A 19365-nucleotide genomic window follows, 5' to 3' on the forward strand; every position below is an offset into this window, starting at 1 on the left:
CCTCCCTATTCTCTAGTGTAAATAGACAAATTGATGCCTAGACCTCATCTTATGGCTTGTTTACACTGACAAGTTACTGCACTATAACTTTATCATTCAGGGGGTTTGAAAATGCACACCCCCTTCACCCAGCCTAGCAAGTTAAGGTGCCGGACACCACCATTCTGGCTAGTGCTACAGCACAGATAGCCTTGCTGCCAGTCCTGTCGGCTGTTTCCTCCATGGAGGTGGTATACCTAGAGCACTGGGAAAGCTCTCTCTCCAGCACTCTTGTTGTGACCACACTGCTGTGGCAGCACTTTCAACTTTAGTGTGTCAGCAGATCCTTAAAATCTTGCCCGAAGTGGTAGAAGACCTTCACTCTGGCCTGTATATTCAACCCTATTTAACAATAGGAAGTAATCTTCACAGTGTGGATCAGTGTTTCTCTGGTTTACCACTTTGGACAGCATAGCAGCTCTGTTACGTGGCCCACATATGTATGCTCTTTGTACAACTACCTGAACAGCCCTGAGGATGTTAACTGCAACTGCATCCAGATAGGGCTGCAGCAGTCTGCATTGGAGAACCAGAGTTAGTGTTTAAAAGAAACCTGATGTCCTTACCTACAGAAAAACACATCTCTTTCTACCTAGGTTATCACTCTTCTGTGCTAAACATACCCTGTGCACAGCAGGAGAGGCTATGGAAATATAACAATGTTTTTTCCTCGAGTGTCCCCGTGGGTGCTCCACGATAGGTGTCGGGCTCGCCCTGGCGCCGCAGGTCGGATCTTTTCAGCAGTTTCTGCCGGACCACGCATGTGCCGGCGCGCACTGCTCCCTTGCGCGCTCCCGGCCACATGCGCGATCCGGTCCCTGCCAGTTCCTCTTTAACCGCCATCGGCTGCAGACGGAATCCGCTCAGGCTACAGCCAGAGTTAGCGTATTTAATGTTTTTAAAGTGTTTAGAGTTTCTTTTTCAGTCTTTTAGCTTAAGTTAGCTTGTTTTTTTTCAAAAAAAAAAAAGAAAAGAGTAAAAAGTAAAGTTTTACAGCCTTAGTAGCAAGCGGAGCAGCGGAAGCCCGGGGACGTAAGGCCATTAGGCCTCCTGCCACGGCAGGCTGAGTCCGAGAGGGGAACAGGCACAGAGAAGGTGCTAAGTACCCTATTAACAACTCAAAGACTCACCACAATGTCCTCTTCAGGATTCAAAAAGTGTGAGTCATGCCGTGAAGCGATGCCGGCCTCCGATGGGCACAGTCAGTGCATTAGGTGCCTCGGGGAATCTCATGTCACCCAGAATGCTCCTTCTGCTCAAAGCTCACAGCCAGAGCAAGGAAGGACAGAGAGATGCAGCTGAAAATGCTGCTCTTTGACAAGGCCCTCCAGCCAGACGTGCCGGAGCGGCCTCAGCAGGAGGGACCCGCAGGGGCCTATAAAAGGAAAGCTGCTTCCCTAACCCCATCAGCGCAAAAACGGAGGAAGCTTTCACCAACCCGATCCCTGTCGGCAGCCACAGCAAGCGGGATGGGTGGATCGCATAGCCCCCAGCTGCAGTCACAGCTGCGCGGCGGCGGCGCGGAGACACACGTGGCAGAGGCTGAGCGTCCGATAATCAAACAGCTGCCCCGCACCGCGGGCAGGGCGGCGGCCAGGCAGGCGCCGGAACCGGCGACACCGCAGCTAGCGGCACCGACCCCCGGGGAACCGGCGGTGCAGAGCTTGCAGGCACGCGGCCTGCAGGCACCGGGGGAGACCACCCGCGCGGCACCGCAGCGCCGAGATCCTGGACACAGAAAGGGGCGGAGCCAGCCCCACAGGGGAGGGGAAAGGCAGCACAGAAAACCCAGCTCCGCAGCCCTTCTCCAGACAGGGCTGCAGGGCTACTCGCTCTAAGCCCTCCACTTATGCTGCAGACTCCAACGAGGCGGCAGGGGTCACCTCCAGTATACCCTGAGCCCCCATCCCCGTTCCTACAGCCAGCATCACCATGGCTCGGACCACCATCGCCCTTCCTGGGCTTTGAACCCCTGGAGTACTGCCACAAATCAGTCTCTCCATTACCTCAATCACCCAGACGATCTCGCTCCCCCAGACGCAGGGAGTATGCGCCTCCAGAGTGGTCCAGGTCTCCATCTCTGGAACAGTGCCCGTGTTGCCATGGTCGCCCCTATCACGCGGGGCATAGACACCATAGGCATACTCCAAGGGACAGATCCTCCTAGACGGTTCAGTGTCCCCGAGGGCAATCGCGGACGGGGACAGAAACGCAGATATCTCAGGGGGAGTTGATTCTGGAACCCCTAGATTTTCCCTCACAAGTATCTAGCGAGAGGATGTATCACCGTCAACAGGACCCAGAGGGGTCCAGAGAGGCTTACCCTAGCGGTTCCTCGCTATCTTCCCCTGACGAGGCCATGGCCCCAGGGGACGTCCATCCTCCGGACGATGTCAAACAGTTCCAAGAGCTGTTTAAAAGGGTGGCCTTCACGCAAGGCATCCAAACAGCAGAGGTGCAGGAGAAACACCATAAGCTCTTTAAAAACCTGAGCCCTCCGGCCTCTTCCAAAATAGCTATTCCGCTGATGAAGCAATCATGGAGTCCGCCACCACAATATGGCAGATCCCTGCGTCCACTCCGCCTATAAACAAGAGAGCGGATAAGAAGTACTTTGTCCCGATGAAGGGCGTGGAGTTCCTGTTCAGCCACCTGCAACCAAATTCTCTGGTGGTGGAGTCGTCTCAACAGAGGTCAAAAACTTCTCAGTACAAGACAGGGGGAATGGACAAGATGCCAAGAAACTAGAGTTGTTCGGCAGAAAGGTCTACTCCTGCTCTACCCTACTGTTGAGAATGGCGAATTCCTCAGCGCATCTAGCGAACCATAATTTCGACAACTCCTCCAGGCTGACTTCCCTCATGGACTTGCTTCCAGAGGACACGAAGCCTGTGCTCAAGGCCATCGTGCAAGAAGGCTACGCAGCCTCGAGGACAGGAGTTCAGATCGCCCTAGTCATAGCGGATACGGCAGCACGCTCAACAGCTACGGCAGTGGTCATGCGCAGTGAGTCCTGGCTCCAGACATCGGGTATCCCGAGGGATCTGCAGGCGAAGATCGTTGATCTCCGCTTTGACACGCAGAAGCTGTTTGCAGTATCAACCCCAGCGTCCCCAGTACCACAGGGGCAAGGGCGACATCAACAGCACCAACAGTACAGAACTCCCAGGCGACGTTCTCAACAGAGCCGTGCGTCCTCGGGGCAGGGCCAAAGGCCACAAGTTTGACAGACAGATCCAGGGCTGCACTATCACTACCATCGCACAATGTCATCCGAAGCTACTATTCCACCATCGCCTCCGACCATTCTACGACCAGTGGCAAAAGATCACCACAGACAAATGGGTACTGAAGATCAAAGCCACGGGTTACGTGATTCCCTTCCACTCGCTCCCACCGACACGATCTCCACCCAGACCCCACCTAAAGGACGCCTCCCACGAAGCGAGACTCAAGCAGGAGGTAGGCCATCTTATGCTTATAGGGGCAGTGGAAAGAGTGCCGGAGCAACTCCGAGGGAAAGGGTTCTACTCAAGATACTTCCTCACAGAGAAAAAGACAGGAGGCTGGAGGCCTATCCTAGATCTTCGAGGCCTCAACCGGTACTTGCACAAGCAACACTTTCGGGTGATCACAGTCGCCTCTATACTTATGGCACTGGACGATGGAGATTGGTTCGCAGCCCTCGACTTAACAAGACGTGTATTTCCACATAAGTATTCACCCGGCTCACAGGCGTTTTCTCCGGGTTATGGTAGGCAAAGAATATTTTCAGTACAAGGTTCTTCCGTTCGGCCTCTCCTCGGCCCCCAGAGTCTTCACCAAGACCTTGGCAGTGGTGTCAGCCTATCTGCACAGACGTAGGGTGTTTATATTCACATATCTGGATGACTGCCTACTGAAAGGGGCCTCGAAGGAGGAGGTACTTCGCATGATACGCGTCACAGCAGACACGTTCTCTTCGCTGGGCCTGGTCATCAATCTGACAAAATCAAAGATAGACCTGGCACAGGACATAGAGTTCATAGGGGCACGTATAAATTCCGTCACAGCAAGGGTTTATCTACCAGATGCCCGCTTTCGCGCCGTTGGTTCCCTTGTGCAAGTCATGGCCTTCAGCCCTACGGTGCCGGTTCTGACATGCTTACAGATGCTGGGCCACATGGCAGCAGCAACGTTTGTGGTACAGAACGCCAGATTGCATATGCGCAGCATGCAGCCCTGGCTGGCGAGCATCTACAAACTGGCAGCACACACTGTCCACAGGGTGGTGTTGCCCACGACAGAGGTGCGCAGATCCCTGCAATGGTGGGTGAATCCCAAGAACATGCTAACAGGGGTGCCCTTTCACCAACCACAAATATCTGTTTTTCTCACTACCGACGCCTTCCAGATAGGGTGGGGAGCACACATGAGCGAAAAGGTGACGCAAGGACTGTGGTCCTCCACGGAACAGTCACTGCACATAAATATACTGGAGCTCAGAGCAGTGTTCAATGCCTGCAAACACTTTCGAGACCATATACAAAGCACAGTAGTTGGGATCAGTACAGACAATACCTCCACCATGTTTTATATAAATCGTCAAGGAGGAGCTCGGTCCCGTGCCTTATCTGCGGAAGCAGTCCTATGGTGGAACTGGTGCATCGCCAACAATATAACCTTGAAAGCCTCGTATTTACCGGGCGCTCACAATGTGAAGGCAGACCAGCTGAGCAGTCGCTTCGCACTCACACACAATAGGCAGATCCGTTCCGATCTGCTACGACCGATTTTTCACACATGGGCATTTCCCCAGGTAGACCTGTTTGCCACTCAACACAACAAGAAGTGCCCACAATACTGCTCCAGGGCAGGAATGGGACGAAGGTCCCTGGGGGACGCATTCGCGATCTCGTGGAGGGGCCCCCTGTTCTACGCATTTCCTCCCACAGTGCTTATCCACAAAGTCTTGTAGAAAGCCAGGAGAGAGAGAGAGCCCGAATGATCCTAGTAGTCCCAACGTGGGATCGACAGCAATGGTTCCCCTTACTCCTGCATATGTCGGACCGTCCACCGATGCCCCTCCCAGTGGTGCCGGATCTGCTCACGCAAGCCCAGGGGTCCATAGTGCATCCACACCCCCGAGGCCTGCGACTGCAAGCATGGTTAATCCATGGCTCAGCTCCCTAGAGAGCAGGTGTATGGAGGGAGTGGAACAAGTCCTAGAAAGTAGCAGGAGGACTTCCACGAGGAAGCCCTATAAGCAAAAATGGACTCAATTCACTGCATGGTGTTCTACCAAGCAATTAGCCCCCCTTGCTGCACATCTGCCTGTAATACTAGAGTATTTACTGGACCTCAAGAGAGGCGGACTCTCCCTATCCTCGTTGAAGGTCCACCTTGCCGCTATATCGGCTTTCAGACATGAAGAGGAAGGGCACACGGTGTTTGCCCATCCCACGGTTACCAGGTTCCTCAAAGCGCTGGTAAACCTATACCCCCCTCGGAAACCGCTTCCACCTTCGTGGAGCTTGGACCTGGTGCTTAATGCGCTAATGGGACCACCGTTTGAACCCTTAGCCACGGTTTCCCTCCGTCTCCTTACGATAAAGACGACCTTCCTTCTTGCAATCACGTCAGCTCGCAGGGTGAGCGAGCTTGCGGCAGTTATGGCAACGCCACCCTGCACGGTATTTTCCAAGGACGCGGTAACCTTGAGGCTGCATCCAGCCTTTGTTTCCAAAGTTTCTTCAGAGTTTCATATTAACGAACCTATAGTTTTACCCTCGTTTTATCCAAAGCCTCATAACTCCAACTAAGAGGCGCGCCTACACCTCCTGGGCGTGAGGAGGGCTCCGGCTTTTTATATAGACAGGACTAAGTCCTTCTGGAAAACGGATAGACTCCTAGTCTCTCTCACTCCCAAATCAAATGGAGAAGGTCTCTCTTAGCAGAGAATCTCGAAGCACATCGTATCCTGCATGAAAATGTGCTACGAACTTAGACTCCTTTACTGGCCCCACCTAGGGCTCACTCCACTAGGGCGGTGGCGGCATCAACAGCCTTTTTCAAGGGCATTGTGCTAAAAGACATTTGCAGAGCGGTGACCTGGTCATCCTATGCCACCTTCGCCAAGCATTATGCCCTTCACAGGGTATTCCAAGAGGATACCCGTCTCTCGACAGCAGTCCTCTCGGGGACAAGCTGCGAATAAACCAATTACCCACCTTCTATCTTGGGTTACTGCTGGGTAGTCACCTATCGTGGAGCACCCATGGGGACACTCGAGGAAGAAAGAGAAGTTACTCACCATAGTAACGATGGTTCTTCGAGATGTGTCCCCGTGGGTGCTCCATCACCCGCCCATTCTCCCCGCTTCGGATCTCTGTTTAGTATTTTTCAGGAGCATCCGAGGCGGTTGGTCAAGGAACTGGCGGGGACCGGATCGCGCATGCGGCCGGAAGTGCGCAAGGGAGCAGCGCGCGCCGGCACATGCGCGGTCCAGCAGAAACTGCTGAAAAGATCCGACCTGCGGTGCCAGGGCGAGCCCGACACCTATCGTGGAGCACCCACGGGGACACATCTCGAAGAACCATTGTTACTACGGTGAGTAACTTCTCTTTACACTTGCCCAAGCAGCTGGCTACCCTGAACTACTTACATTTCTTCTTAGTTGTAATATAAATACACGCTTTTTGGGGAATTGGAGTAGAATTAGCCTACAGGCATTTGTATAATACTGCAAAGGCTGTTTTTATAACTTGGGTTTACTAGACTACTTGCTGTCTACCAGTTTTGCTTTGTGCTGGGTTGTCATGTTAAATTGTGTTGCTTATGTTTTGTAATTTTTTATATGTGAGCGTTGTTTAATTGTATTCTTTAATTAATATTATATATATTAGAATTTCTGCCTACAGCAGTAATGTAAAGCATTCTCAAGATATTCACTTTTTTAAGTCTTCAGCATAATCCAATTTACAATCTTAACAATGAGGAAAAAGTAAGTGAAGTCTTCTAAACAACCAAAGGAACAAACATAGTATACAAAGTTCCCACAAACTGATTTGTTGTAGAATATACCTGTTTAGAGAGAGAGAGAGAGAGTGTGTGTGTGTATATATATATGCATGCTTTGTGCTCCGTTGTCATGTTAAATTGTATTGCTTATGTTTTGTAACTTTTTTATATGTGAGCGTTATATATATATATAAAAATTATATATGCCATAATATAATATTATATTATGGCATAATTTGTTTAGGGCTGCTTTTTATATATAATATAAAGCAGCCCTAAACAAATAATGTCATAATATAATATGTATATGAACAATGCTCACATATAAAAAAATTAGAAAACATAAGCAATACAATAATGGGTATATTCCACACCAAATCAGTTTGTGGGAAACTTTGTATACTGTGTTTGTTCCTTTGGGTGTTTAGAAGCATTTGCTTACTTTCTCCTCATTGTCAAGATAGTAAATTGGATTATGCTGAAGACTTAAATTGAATATCTTGAGAATGCTTTATATTACTGCTGTAGGCAGAAATTCTTTAATTGTAAGAGCATCTATAATATGTTTGTCTTTGCAGAGGAAAGGGAGACAGGATGCTTCCTGTTTAAATGTGGCTTGAAACTCTTCTAATATTTAAAATGCATTTACATGCTAAATCTGTTCCCCATGCCCCGCTGACGCTTCCATCTCTATCACTTCTGAGGTTTTTTTTTTTTTTAAAAAGTAGGATTTTCCAAAAGTAGTTCCTCATGCCCCAATGCTTCTTTTACGTCACCTGCAAAGTCTAACCAAAATATTTGGAGGATGCCATTGTTTTAACAGTTTACTCATCTACCTCTTTCTTCCAAAATGGAGCGTGGCTTTATTTCTTTAGGGCTGCTTTAGTTTTCAAATAAACTGACCAAATCAACATACTACCCTGGATCTTTTAAATAATTCCTTTCTAGAACTTTCAGCAACAAAGCTGGCGTATGGGGACGTGCAAGCTCTTTTTGAAGAGGGGGAGTGACCTAGCCTTTTTGTTGTTGACGGGTTTGAGCTACCTCCCTGGTAACAAGCAAGAACAATCAGTTGTATTCTCGGGCACTTTATTAATAGGAAAGAGATTTGGTAACTTTCTTTGTAATAGTTTCCTTCCTCTACATTTTTTGTTTTTTAAGGAAAAACAAGCTACTAAACAGAGTATTCTTTACCCAGTTGTATTGTGGAGGTGAGGATGTTCATAAAAACTGTATCCTGCTAAACCTGTGTTTCTTCAGAGAATCTCACTTTTTTCGTTCCTTTTCTTTAATACATCCAAGGCATTCTGATTACAACCATTGCCTCTAAGGGAGAATTGCAGAATTGGCCTGAACTCTTACCAAAACTTTGCAGCCTCTTGGATTCTGAAGATTACAACACCTGCGAGGTGAGAGTTTTGTTTGAAATACAAAGTTAGAGAATGTCATTTCATATAATTGTGGTCTTTTTTTGAGCAATGTTTTCCAAATCAGGAGTTAGTAGTTTTCAGCAAGGGTGTAGGTGGTTTGCATGTGTGCTAGAAGTACCACCTTTGAGGAGCAGGATCCAGACAGTTATAACACTGACGAAGCAGTTGGGCCAGTGGTCAGTCATCCGTCTCTCCCTTGTATTCTTACTTCCCGTGGGCAGCAGGCAGCTGGGTGGTGGCAGTAGTTGCAGCCTGGAGGAAGCTGTCAGAGCCAGTGATGGAACATTCAGCAGCCTGGTGACTATCCTGGCTGGGCTGCAGGAGGAGACAGGCCTTCTGAGAACAAGAGTGAAGGGTCTGGGCTGGAAGGGACGATGGAGAAGGGAATAGGCTGAGTAAGAAGAGACAGATGTGAGCGGGGAAGCTGGAAGCTAGGAGGGCTGAAAAAGGGAAGATGTTTGGGAAATGGGGATAGTGGTTGATTCCTAAAAAAGAATGTACAGTTAGTGAGCCAATTTAGGGTAAGTCTACACTAGACCTGAAGGTTGGTACTAGGTACTCAGTTCCAGCTAGGACAACTGTATAGCTGAATCGATGTATCTAAGATCGACTTATCAGGCTGTCTTCACAGAGGGAGGTCAGTGGGAGAAACTCTCCCATTGACCTCCCTTACTCCTTGCAAGAATGAGGAACACCAGGGTTGACTGTTGAGCCCTAATGGTTCAATTTAGTGCGCCCCCCACTAGGCACACTAAATCAAAGCCTGGAAGATCAACCCTGACTGGGTTGACATCTGGGAAAGTATAGACGTACCCCGAGTGAAGAGTTTGGGAACCGCTGCTCTAGTGCTCAGTAGTTACAACTAATTATTCATTCTAACTTCTTATGGCCAAATACTTATTCTGTAACTGAACAGTGGCTTACTCTTTTATCTGACTTAAGTCATATGGCTTTTGTTTCTTCTGAAACTTATCCTAAAATTTCTTCTATCGTAGATATTACATTGGACTGATATGAGAGTGATTACTTTAGCGACCTAAGGTGATCAAAAATGAGTACAGAAGAAGGCAGATGTTAATCTTGCTATATGAGAAATGTTAAATTATCAAAACAGTTGTTACCTTTGTTATCAAAATATATCCAACTACCGAAGTCCCTTTGCTACATGATTTTGGTTATTTTATATAGGATCCTCAAAAGCTGTTTGAGGTGTTATGTGCAAAAAGCCTCTAGCAATTTGAGAGCAATAAATGGTACCCAGAACAAATCTGACAGAGATGGTCTAAATCGGTTCTCATGGACAAACTATTTTTCTTAATATTTTGTTTTGGATGGAGTGAAGAAATCACTTTTCCAATGTTCAGATGATCGTTTTACGACTGGAATGCTAGGGTTTGTCATTCACGCTTAAAATCAAGTGCGTATAGTTTAGGAAAATTGTCGTACTAGATTTAAAACTGTTTTAATATAGGGGGAAATGCTTTGCCTTGGTATAAATGGAAGACATTTTTTTTGTTCCCAATTGAAGACCAGCTTTGTAATCTATAAAATATACCTGCTAACTACCTCAGGGAAAACATGCAGTCTGAATAGAGTAGCATTGAAAAAACAAAATAAAATCTTGCCTATCATTTATAGCTATCTTGGAGAGACCTGGTTAAAATTTCTATTTTCATTATGGAATGGAGTCGCAGTTTAGTAATGTCTGAGATTATAACTGCATCTCTTTGCTAACTGGTAAACTAGCTAGCCATGTTGAGTATTTAAATCGATTGAACTCCTCATTGACTTTCTTGGGGACTAGAGAGCGTTAACTTACATTTTTCTGGAGAAAGTAAACATACGTATTTTACAGGGAGCATTTGGAGCTCTTCAGAAGATATGTGAAGATTCTGCTGAAATCTTAGATAGTGATGTATTAGACCGACCCCTCAACATCATGATCCCTAAGTTTTTACAGTTCTTCAAACACAGCAGTCCAAAAATAAGGTAGGTATAGATGCAACACTACAGTCTCAGATGAAAATTGATTTAGGTAATCAATAAAATATCTTGTGGTATTGTTTAAAATGTCTGGAGAAGTGATCCTACATGTGTGGGTGCAGGGAAGAAAGCAGCTTTGGGATTCTATGTTAGTGCCAAAGACTTGTATTATCACTCTTTGCTCAGTTACGAACAAAAAGGTGGTGTTTTCAACCTTACTAGCAACCAAGGGCCTTGAAAGTCAGTGGGGTTCTAGCTTTACCAACAACAAGATTTAGTAGCTGAAACGTAATAAATCTCTTGCTGCTGAAAGCATGCACCAGAAAAGTAGACTCCCGATCAGGGTGTCTCAGCTGCATTGTCTGCAGTGTGATCATGAATAAAGAACTAACATACGTTTATTCAGTAAAGCAAGTGTATAACACATTCCTTCTCAAATTGCTTTTCTGACTACCAGTATTTGAAAGTGTTTCAGATCTTTCAGGAGGGCACATTAAAAACATATTCACTTCTTAGGTGAGGTGATTTACAATACTAATAAAATCAAAATATCCGGTGTTCTGGGGGGAAAAAAAAAACTATGAAGTGGATAACAAGAAAAAGATAGCTATGGGGTGGTAATCAGTACGAAATTGAACATACGCCAGTGTAAAACACCAAAAAGCAGTTTTGAATTACTTGTACAGAGTTGTAATAGTGTGTGATGAGACCTAACTGTTAGTGTGATTTCTGGACATCATGCACGTTAGAAGTTACCGTTCACATGGAATATCAGGTTGCTGAGGTTATATGATTTCAAAGCGTGGGGTGAGGTTGAAGAGACTGAAAGAAGTATCACAGTAGATATTAAGATGGAAAAATTCAGGAATGAATTTGATAGTGAAATCTTAAGCTGTGGAATAGTCTCTCAAGGAAAAGTGACATAGTATTTTATCAGTGAGACTTCTGAAGCTAGACTAGACACAGCATTAGAAAAAATCTAATTTAAGGAACAATCCTGAGCTTGATCTAATCTCATATTATGCATTTGGGGAAAATATTTTCCTCTGAATAAAATGAAATCTCTTTACCAATTCAGAATGCTTTTTCTCCTCTTCTTCTGTCTTTTACCTTTTATTTAAAAAAAGGGGGAAAGAAAAAAAAACACACGAATTCTCTCCATTGAAGGAACCTACTGAACAACTGCAGTAATACCTGGTAATTCCTGTTCAGTAATGTCAGCAATTATTCTAAACTCTTGAAGGAAATATGTTTTTCTTAAAAGGGAGCTGTAAAGTTGAATGTTTTTCCACCAATATGAGAGTTCAGTTGGTTCCGCCCCCTTTAAAATTAAGACAGTACTTGAAAACAGCTTCAGAGTGAGGTTCTGGGCAAATGTGGGATCTGGTTGTATTTACAAGAAATGCTTGAGGTTTTTTGATGCAAATGGAGTCAGCAGATATGTGGTGGGAAAAAAAAAATTTCCTAGTTCTATAGAAAATTTTAGAAGCCAGGGATGGAAAAGATGTGTTTAAATACATTCTTCTACTGCTAATGTAGGATTGTGTTCTACAAAAAGTATTTTATTAGTGCTTTAGTGTTCAGTGTATTTCTATTGATTTTTTTTCTTTTGTTTCCTTGCCTATGATTTAAATCTGTCTAGATTCATTGGCATAATTTTAGGATCTATTTAATTTTTTAAAAAAACAAGCCATCTTGTTAATATCTTAGTGTGAGCGTTTCACACCTGATCCCAGGTGGCCTAGTGGCTAGGCCCCCTGGCCAGAACCTGTTGGGTGGGTCCGCAGCCCCCACCCAAACATCTATGGGTTGAGTTTGGGGCGAGGCCCTGAGAATCTAGTTCCCCCTTTTGGTGGGGGAGGAGTTCCCTGGGGAGGGGCTCCCCAATCCCCTCAGTGCCTGGGGGAGGGTCCTGAGCTGCGCCCTCCAGTGGGTAACCAGGTGGCAGCTCTGGCCTGGGGCCTTCTGCCTCAGAGCCAGCTCCTGCCTCTTCACTGGTCAGCCTCCAACTGAGCTGGCTTCCATCCCTTTATACCCCTCCAGACCTGACACTGGCTGCAGGTGAACCAGGGTGGGGCCGATTAGGCTAACAGGCCTTTTTTAACCCCTGCCTTGCCTGGCCTCCCTCTCACCCTCCTACGCTTAGTTCTAAAATTTTAATTTCAGTTCTAATTTACAGGTTTTTGAGTAAGATTTGAAGATGTTGGGCCTGTCATCCCTACAGACTATATCCACTGAAAATAAACAATATTGGAAAAATAATAATCTGTTTGAAAAAGAGTAGATGGATACATTATAAACATCAGTACATAGATTGCATGGGCATATAGTTTCACATGAGTGACAGCATCATAAGAAAAAGCTCCTTTGAGTGTTCATGTGTATTCCAAGTAGGTGCCTGTGTGCATGTGCATGTTAGCAGAAAGACTTTTTTTCTGCAGCAGCTAGTCGGAGGGTTGGCTTTGGTATCCCATGTGGCACTTGATATAGAGCCCCTCCCCGACTTCAGGTCCTACTTTCTGCCAGTGACAGTAAGCTGGAACTAGCCATTTTTGTATGCAAGCATGGCGACTTATTCTCCTTATATTTCTTAGTTATTGTTTTAGTTAGCAGGAAAAAAAATTGTTTATAATAGTTCTGTTATGGAAGGGCGTAAACTGTTCAAGAAAGACAAACAGGTGTAAAGGTGGGGGAATTGCACCATATATAAGAAAGCAGCATGGTTGCTCAGAGCTCCAGTATGAAAGGGACAAGTATCAGGGAGGTAGCTATGTTAGCCTGTATCTTCGAGAGCAAGGAGTTCTTTTGCACTTTATAGATTAACAGATACTTTGGAGTGTAAGACCCGCTTTGTCCAATGCATGACTGATGAGTCAGTCATGCATCTAAGTGGGTCTTTGCCCACGAAAGCTTATGTTCCAAAATATCTTTTAGTCTATAAGGTGCCACAGGACTTCTTGTTGTTCTTTAGTATAAAAGGGAGAAAATCATGTTAAAAGTCTCTCTGGGTTTAAGTTTAGAAGCGAGCGCAACAAGGATGATGATTTGGTGGGGTCTGCTATAGACCACCAAATCATGTGGATGAGCCTTTCTTCAAACACCTTTTAGAAGCTTGCAGATCACAGGTTCTGATTTTCATAAGGAGCTTCATCAGCCTGATATGTGCGTGGAGGCCAATACAGTAGTACGCAGACAATCCAGGAAGTTTTGAAGAATGTTGGGGACAAGTTCCTGGTGCAAGTGCTGAAGGTACCAACAAGTGGTCATGCTCAGCTCAACCTGCTATTCACAGACAGAGAGGTAGGGCAAGTAGATGGGGTTGATAACCTGGGCAACTGGGATCCTAATATGGTTGAGTTCAGGATCCTGTCCAAAGGAAGAAAGGGGAGCAGCAAAATACAGACCCTGGACTTCGGAAAAGCAGACTTTGACTCCTTGAGGGAACTGAAGACCAGGGTCCCCTGGAATGCTAACATGAGGAGGAAAGGAGACCAGGGGAATTGACTGTATTGTGAAGAAACTTAAAAGGCACAGGACCGCATCATCCTGATGTTCAGTTTTTTTTTAAAAAAAAAAAAAAAGGCAAATATTGTAGGGTAGTGTCCTGGCTTTACAGACGTCTTTGAGCTTAAATGCAAAAAGGAAGCTTACAAGAAGTGGAAACTTGAACAGATGGCTAGAGAAGAGTATAAGTATGTTGCTTGCAAGAGATGTGGAAGGGAGCAAGAAAGGTTTCTACAGGCATGTTAACAATGAAAGGCTGATCAGGGAAGGAGCAGGACCTTTACTGAATGAGGGAGGTAACTTAGTGATAGATGATGTGGAAAAAGCTGAAGTACTCACTGCTTTTTTTTTTTTTTTTTTTGTATCCTGGAATAGGCACTACAGAATGGAAAGGAGGTGGGAGCCCTCAGTGGAGAAAGAACAGATTAAGAACCTTTTAGGAAAGTTGGACATATAAAGATCCATGGGGCCGGATCAAATGCAGCCGAGGCTGCTGAGAGAATTGGCTGACATGATTGCAGAAGCATTGGCTTTGAAACTCAGGGAGATCAGGGGAAGTGCAAAGGTAGTGCCCATCTTTTTAAAAAAGGGAAGAAGGAGAATCTGGAGAACTACAGACCTGTTAGCCTCACCTCAGTCCCTGAAAAAATCATGGAGGGGATCCCCGAGGAATCCATTTTGAAGTACTTGGAGGAGAAAAGTGCTCAGGAATAGTCAACATGGATTCACCAAGGGCAAATCGTGCCTGACCAACCTGGTTGCCTTTGATGATGAAGTAACTAGCTTTGTGGATATGGGGAAGCTGGTGAACAAAATATACTCTGACTTTAGCAAAGCTTTTGATAGTCTCCTACAGTGCCCTTGTCAGCAAGTTAAAGTAATATGGCTTGGATAAAAGGCCTGTAAGGGGCATAGAAGGCTGGCAAGATCGATAGGCTCAATGAGTAGGATCAGTGGTTCTGTCTGATTAGTGGTCAGTAGCAAGTGGAATACCCTGGTTTTGGTCAACGTTTTTATTAATGACCTGGATGAGGAGATGGATTGCTGGTGTGAGACTGGGCGGAGAGTGTGATACACTGGAGGTGAAGGATAGGGTCCAGAAATACCTAGACAAATTGGATGATTGGGCCAAAAGAAATCTGATGAGGTTCCACAAGGACAAGTGCTGACACAGGTGCACTTAAGACAGAGGAATACCAGGCATTTCTACAGTCTGGGAACTGATTAACTAAGCAGCAGTTCTGCAGAAAAGGACCTGGGGATTCCAGTGGATGAGAAGCTGAATGAGTCAGTAGTGTGCCCTTGTAGCCAGGAATCCTAACTGCATGCTGTGGGTTTGTGTATATCCAGCTTTTCTAAATAACTCTTAACCTGTTTTCCTCCCTGAGGGCTGCCCATCTCTTTCTATTCCAGCACTACTTGGCGTGATTTAGTTGGGGTTCGTCCTGCTTTCAGTAAGAGATTGCACATGATGACCTCCTGAAATCTTTTCCAAATCTAGTCTTCTATGATTCTGTTTTAAAGTTAGCCAGCATAGGTTTCTTCCTTCTGTGTGCTTTGGCACCAGGGCATGCCTGGATCTCCCGGCTTTAAAACCTGTGGCTTTGAAGCAAGTGTATCCCCAAAAGCAATCCTGGCACTTCATACTTAGTGTTTTGAGATAAGAGGCACCAAAAAGATTGTTGTCCCATCTGTGAGATGGTCAGACCATTCATGTTAAAAGACAGGAAGCAGCATTTGAAGGTCCCGTTAATGGAGGCAGCTCTCAGACCTCAGCCAGACCATGTACCTACTGACTAGGCATCGAGTGCTGCCTCTTCCATCTGAAGCACACTGGCGACATCATCATGCTCCAGTTAAGCGCTCTTGGCACCTTACAGGTGCTTCCAGAGGCTTTCATCGCCAGCAGCAATCCAAGTTGCTGACAGTGCAACCTGAGAAGGTGAGGTCTCTGAGTGGGAGATCCCTGCCAGGGATAGGCAGAAGGTGTGACCCAAATTGAGCCACCAACCTTCTACTCTGCCTCCCAGTTCTAGTGAGAAGCTCTAGACACCTCCACCAGCTCGTTCCCCAGAGGCGGCTAGAAGCATCCTTATGCTTTCTATTCCCAAAGCCTTTTGGGTTGCTCAAGAACTATTCTACTGTTTGGCACCATTCTTATCACTGGCACTGGTGTATTAGAGGGTACCATATAGGGGAAAGGTGGCTATGATGTCTTGGTGCTCTCCTTCCCTGGCACCATGTTCCCTGATACATCAGGCTGACCAGACCAATGTTACCTCCCACCTTGAGTTGTTGCTGAGAAGTTCTACTTCGCTGTGGTTCTCATGTATGGACACCTTGGAGTCTGAATCAGGGAGATGGAGGTGAAACAGGAGTTGTGTGTTGACCTCCAATAGGGAGCGGCACAATCAGACAGCTCTGTGGCCTCAGTGGCAGGCATTGCCTTCGTGGCCCTTTTGGACCCCTTGGGCCTTTCATCAGAGGGAGGACAGAAGTTAAGGCCAGCATTTTTAAGATATCCTTGGTCATGTCAGCTAGATTTATGTTGGTGTTGGCACTGTTGGCCATGACACTGGCACTCTGGGCTCACATGCCAACTTGAGCATTGGCATCACCATTGGCATTGACTGCAGCACCTCTGGGAGTAGCACAAGTACCAGCACCGTCAACAGTGCAGGCTCCAACTCCAGTGTCCACTCTGGCACTGACGTGGAGAAATGATGCTGGCAGCATTACTGGCACCTTCGATGCGCTCAGCACCAGTGCAGGCACCAGGCTTGCTGGCACCAACTATTTCAGTGCCATTGGCCACAGTGGTAGCCATGGAATTGAGGGTGAATGCCATTGTCCTGATGGTCTTCTCTTCTTCGTCCTCCCCTGAGGAGGTGCTGGTTGACTCTGGAGTCTGAGTGGTTTTGGAGGACAGTAAGGCACTTCAGCAGCTCCTGAGAAGAATGGCACAGGGCCTCAGTGTACAAGCAGAAGAGATTGCAAAGGTTATAGATCTGGTGGTAGACATTTTAGCCTCTGCAGCCAGACACACAGTGATCAGATCAATCATGGACACTGCTAAGGCCTTGTGGTAAATGCCAGCCTCTATGCCATCAATGGCAAAAAGAAACAAAAGGTAGTACTTTGTGCTCTCTGCCAGTGGTTTGAGCACTTATACCCTCCTGCCTCCCAAATCCTTGATAGTTGATGCAGCAAATCACTGAAAGACTCAAGGGTTTCAAGGTCCCTTGCCTAATAATGGGGATACCAAAAGGGTGGATTTATACAGATGCAGGGTCTACTCCACTAGAGGCTTATAGCTTCATATTGCTAATCAGCAGGGGCTGATTAGCAGATGTGGGTTTTAATACTTGCAGGTCCTTATTAAAATTTATGGAGATGCTCCCTCAAGACTCCAGAGTGGAGTTCTCTGCCCTGGTGCAAGAGGGGTGTGCTGGTGTCCAGGGCTTCCCTGTGAGCAGCCTTGGATGCCGCAGGTGCCTTTACTGGGGTCCTGGTCACAGGCCCAGCCATGCGTAAGGGGGCTTCGCTACAAATATCTGGTCTCTCCTTTTGAAGTGCAGCAGACTATGCAGGACCTCCCATTCAAAGGCACGTTCCTTTCCACCCCCAAAAGACACAGATAAGAGGCTCCATAGCCTAAGAGATTCCTGCACACCCCACCCCGAGATCTTAAGGCTTACACACATACTTCACACCTCGTCCTCAGTACAGAGCCTATCCTTACCAAATAAGCAGGATGGATCCAGAAAGAAATAGAAGTGGTCGTCAGAGTCACCCTCAGCAGCAGGGCTGGAACTCTATAAACTATTGAAGTCTTCCGTCAGCTACAAACAGCAGTTTTAAAGGTGCGGTCAGGGGCACTATACTAGTCATTTTGGTGGATACCACTCCATTTTGTTTTTTTCTTTCCACTTACCTGTTTTTCTATGTGTGGGCCTGCATCGCGACAGATTGCTGGCTGGTGCTTGCAATTAGGATGAGGTATCACATCCAGTTTTCTTCCCTTTCTCTTTCCCAACCATCTTCCTCATCCCTTTCCTGGGCCCCTTCTCATGACCAGCATTTGCATCAGGAGATGCACATGCTCATGTCTTTAGAAGCGGTGGAGGAGGTCCCTCTGGAAATGCAGGGATAGGGGTTTTACTCCCACTATTCCTGTATTTTGAAAGCCAGAGGTTGGCTTCAGTCCATACTGTACCTGTGCAAGCTCAATATGTTCATAAAGAAGTGTAAGTTATAGATGGTCTCCCTGGCACCTGTTATACCCTCTCTGGATACAAATGACCAATATGTTGCTGTCACCTTGAGGGATGTATACTTCCTGTGAGCTTGGGAAATTGAAGTGTGGAAGTACCTAAGATTCCTGATAGGCAGTGATCACTACCAGTTCACTGTTTTCTCCTTTGGCCTGTCCTCAGCTGCCCGAGTCTTCACATGGCAGTGGTAGCTATTTTCTTACACAGACATCAAGTTCAAGTGTTTCCCTATATGAATGGTTTGGCTCCTGCTCGATCAATCCAGACGAACTCACACCAGTTCAGAGAATAGAGTTTACAGGAGCATTTCTAGATTCCACACGGGTGCGGCCATATCTCCCACCAGATGGTTTCCAGACCGTGTCAGAGATGATATGTGGCCTTGGACAATTTCCCATGACCCTGGGAAGGAATTGCCTCGAGCTTCTTGGCTATGTGGCCTCATGCACTTACATAGTACAGTTGGCATGACTCTGGCTCAGGCCTCTACAGGTCTGGTTAGCATCCACTTACTGACCATCCAGGGACAGACTGCACAGGCTAGTAATCCTACAGCAGATGGTATTGGACTTCTCTTTCAGTGGCTTGACTGCAAGCAATTATGTTCATGGGTGCCGTTCACAGCTCCCTGCCCCTCACTTGCTCTGGGGTGCCTTGGGAGTGGGTTGGGTAGCTCTCATGGGGTTCCTGAGAACTCAGGGTCTATGGATCCTGAAGGACTGTGCTATACATATAAATATCAAGGAACTCAGAGTGCTCTGCTTGGCATGCCAGTTGTTCTGGTCCTATCTGTTGGGCCACTGTGCTGTGGTTTTAAGAGACAATAGAACAACAGTGTACAATATAAACAAAGAGGGGGTGCATGTTCCTCTCCAGTTTTGCCTCAGGTTATGGAATTTCTCTGTAAACCAATTAATACACATTACGGCAGAGTATCTCCTAGGCATATAGAACAAGTTAACAGACACACACAGCAGATACTTTCTTGTCTCACAAGTGGTCCCTCCATCCAGGGATGACCCAGTCTCTCCCCAGATAGACCTCTTTGTGATTCAGCAAAATCAGAAGTGCCCTCTCTTCTGTTTTCTCCATAACCTGAGCCTGGGATCTTGCAGGGCTGCCTTCTTTGACTGAAG

The 19365-nt window shown here is 46.5% G+C and overlaps 1 protein-coding gene across 2 annotated transcripts in view; it reads left to right on the plus strand.

Annotated features, from left to right (window-relative positions):
- The window catches only part of TNPO1 (transportin 1), a 190063-nt gene that overhangs the window by 83293 nt on the left and 87405 nt on the right, over nt 1-19365 (plus strand). For both annotated transcript variants that reach the window (XM_074995420.1, XM_074995421.1), the window contains exons 5-6: nt 8341-8447; nt 10324-10457. In XM_074995420.1, coding sequence (XP_074851521.1) covers nt 8341-8447; nt 10324-10457 — 241 coding nt within the window. The remainder of the gene's footprint in view (nt 1-8340; nt 8448-10323; nt 10458-19365) is intronic.

The sequence above is a fragment of the Carettochelys insculpta genome, chromosome 5 (genome assembly GCF_033958435.1).
Source record: "Carettochelys insculpta isolate YL-2023 chromosome 5, ASM3395843v1, whole genome shotgun sequence".
Lineage (NCBI taxonomy): Eukaryota > Metazoa > Chordata > Testudines > Carettochelyidae > Carettochelys > Carettochelys insculpta.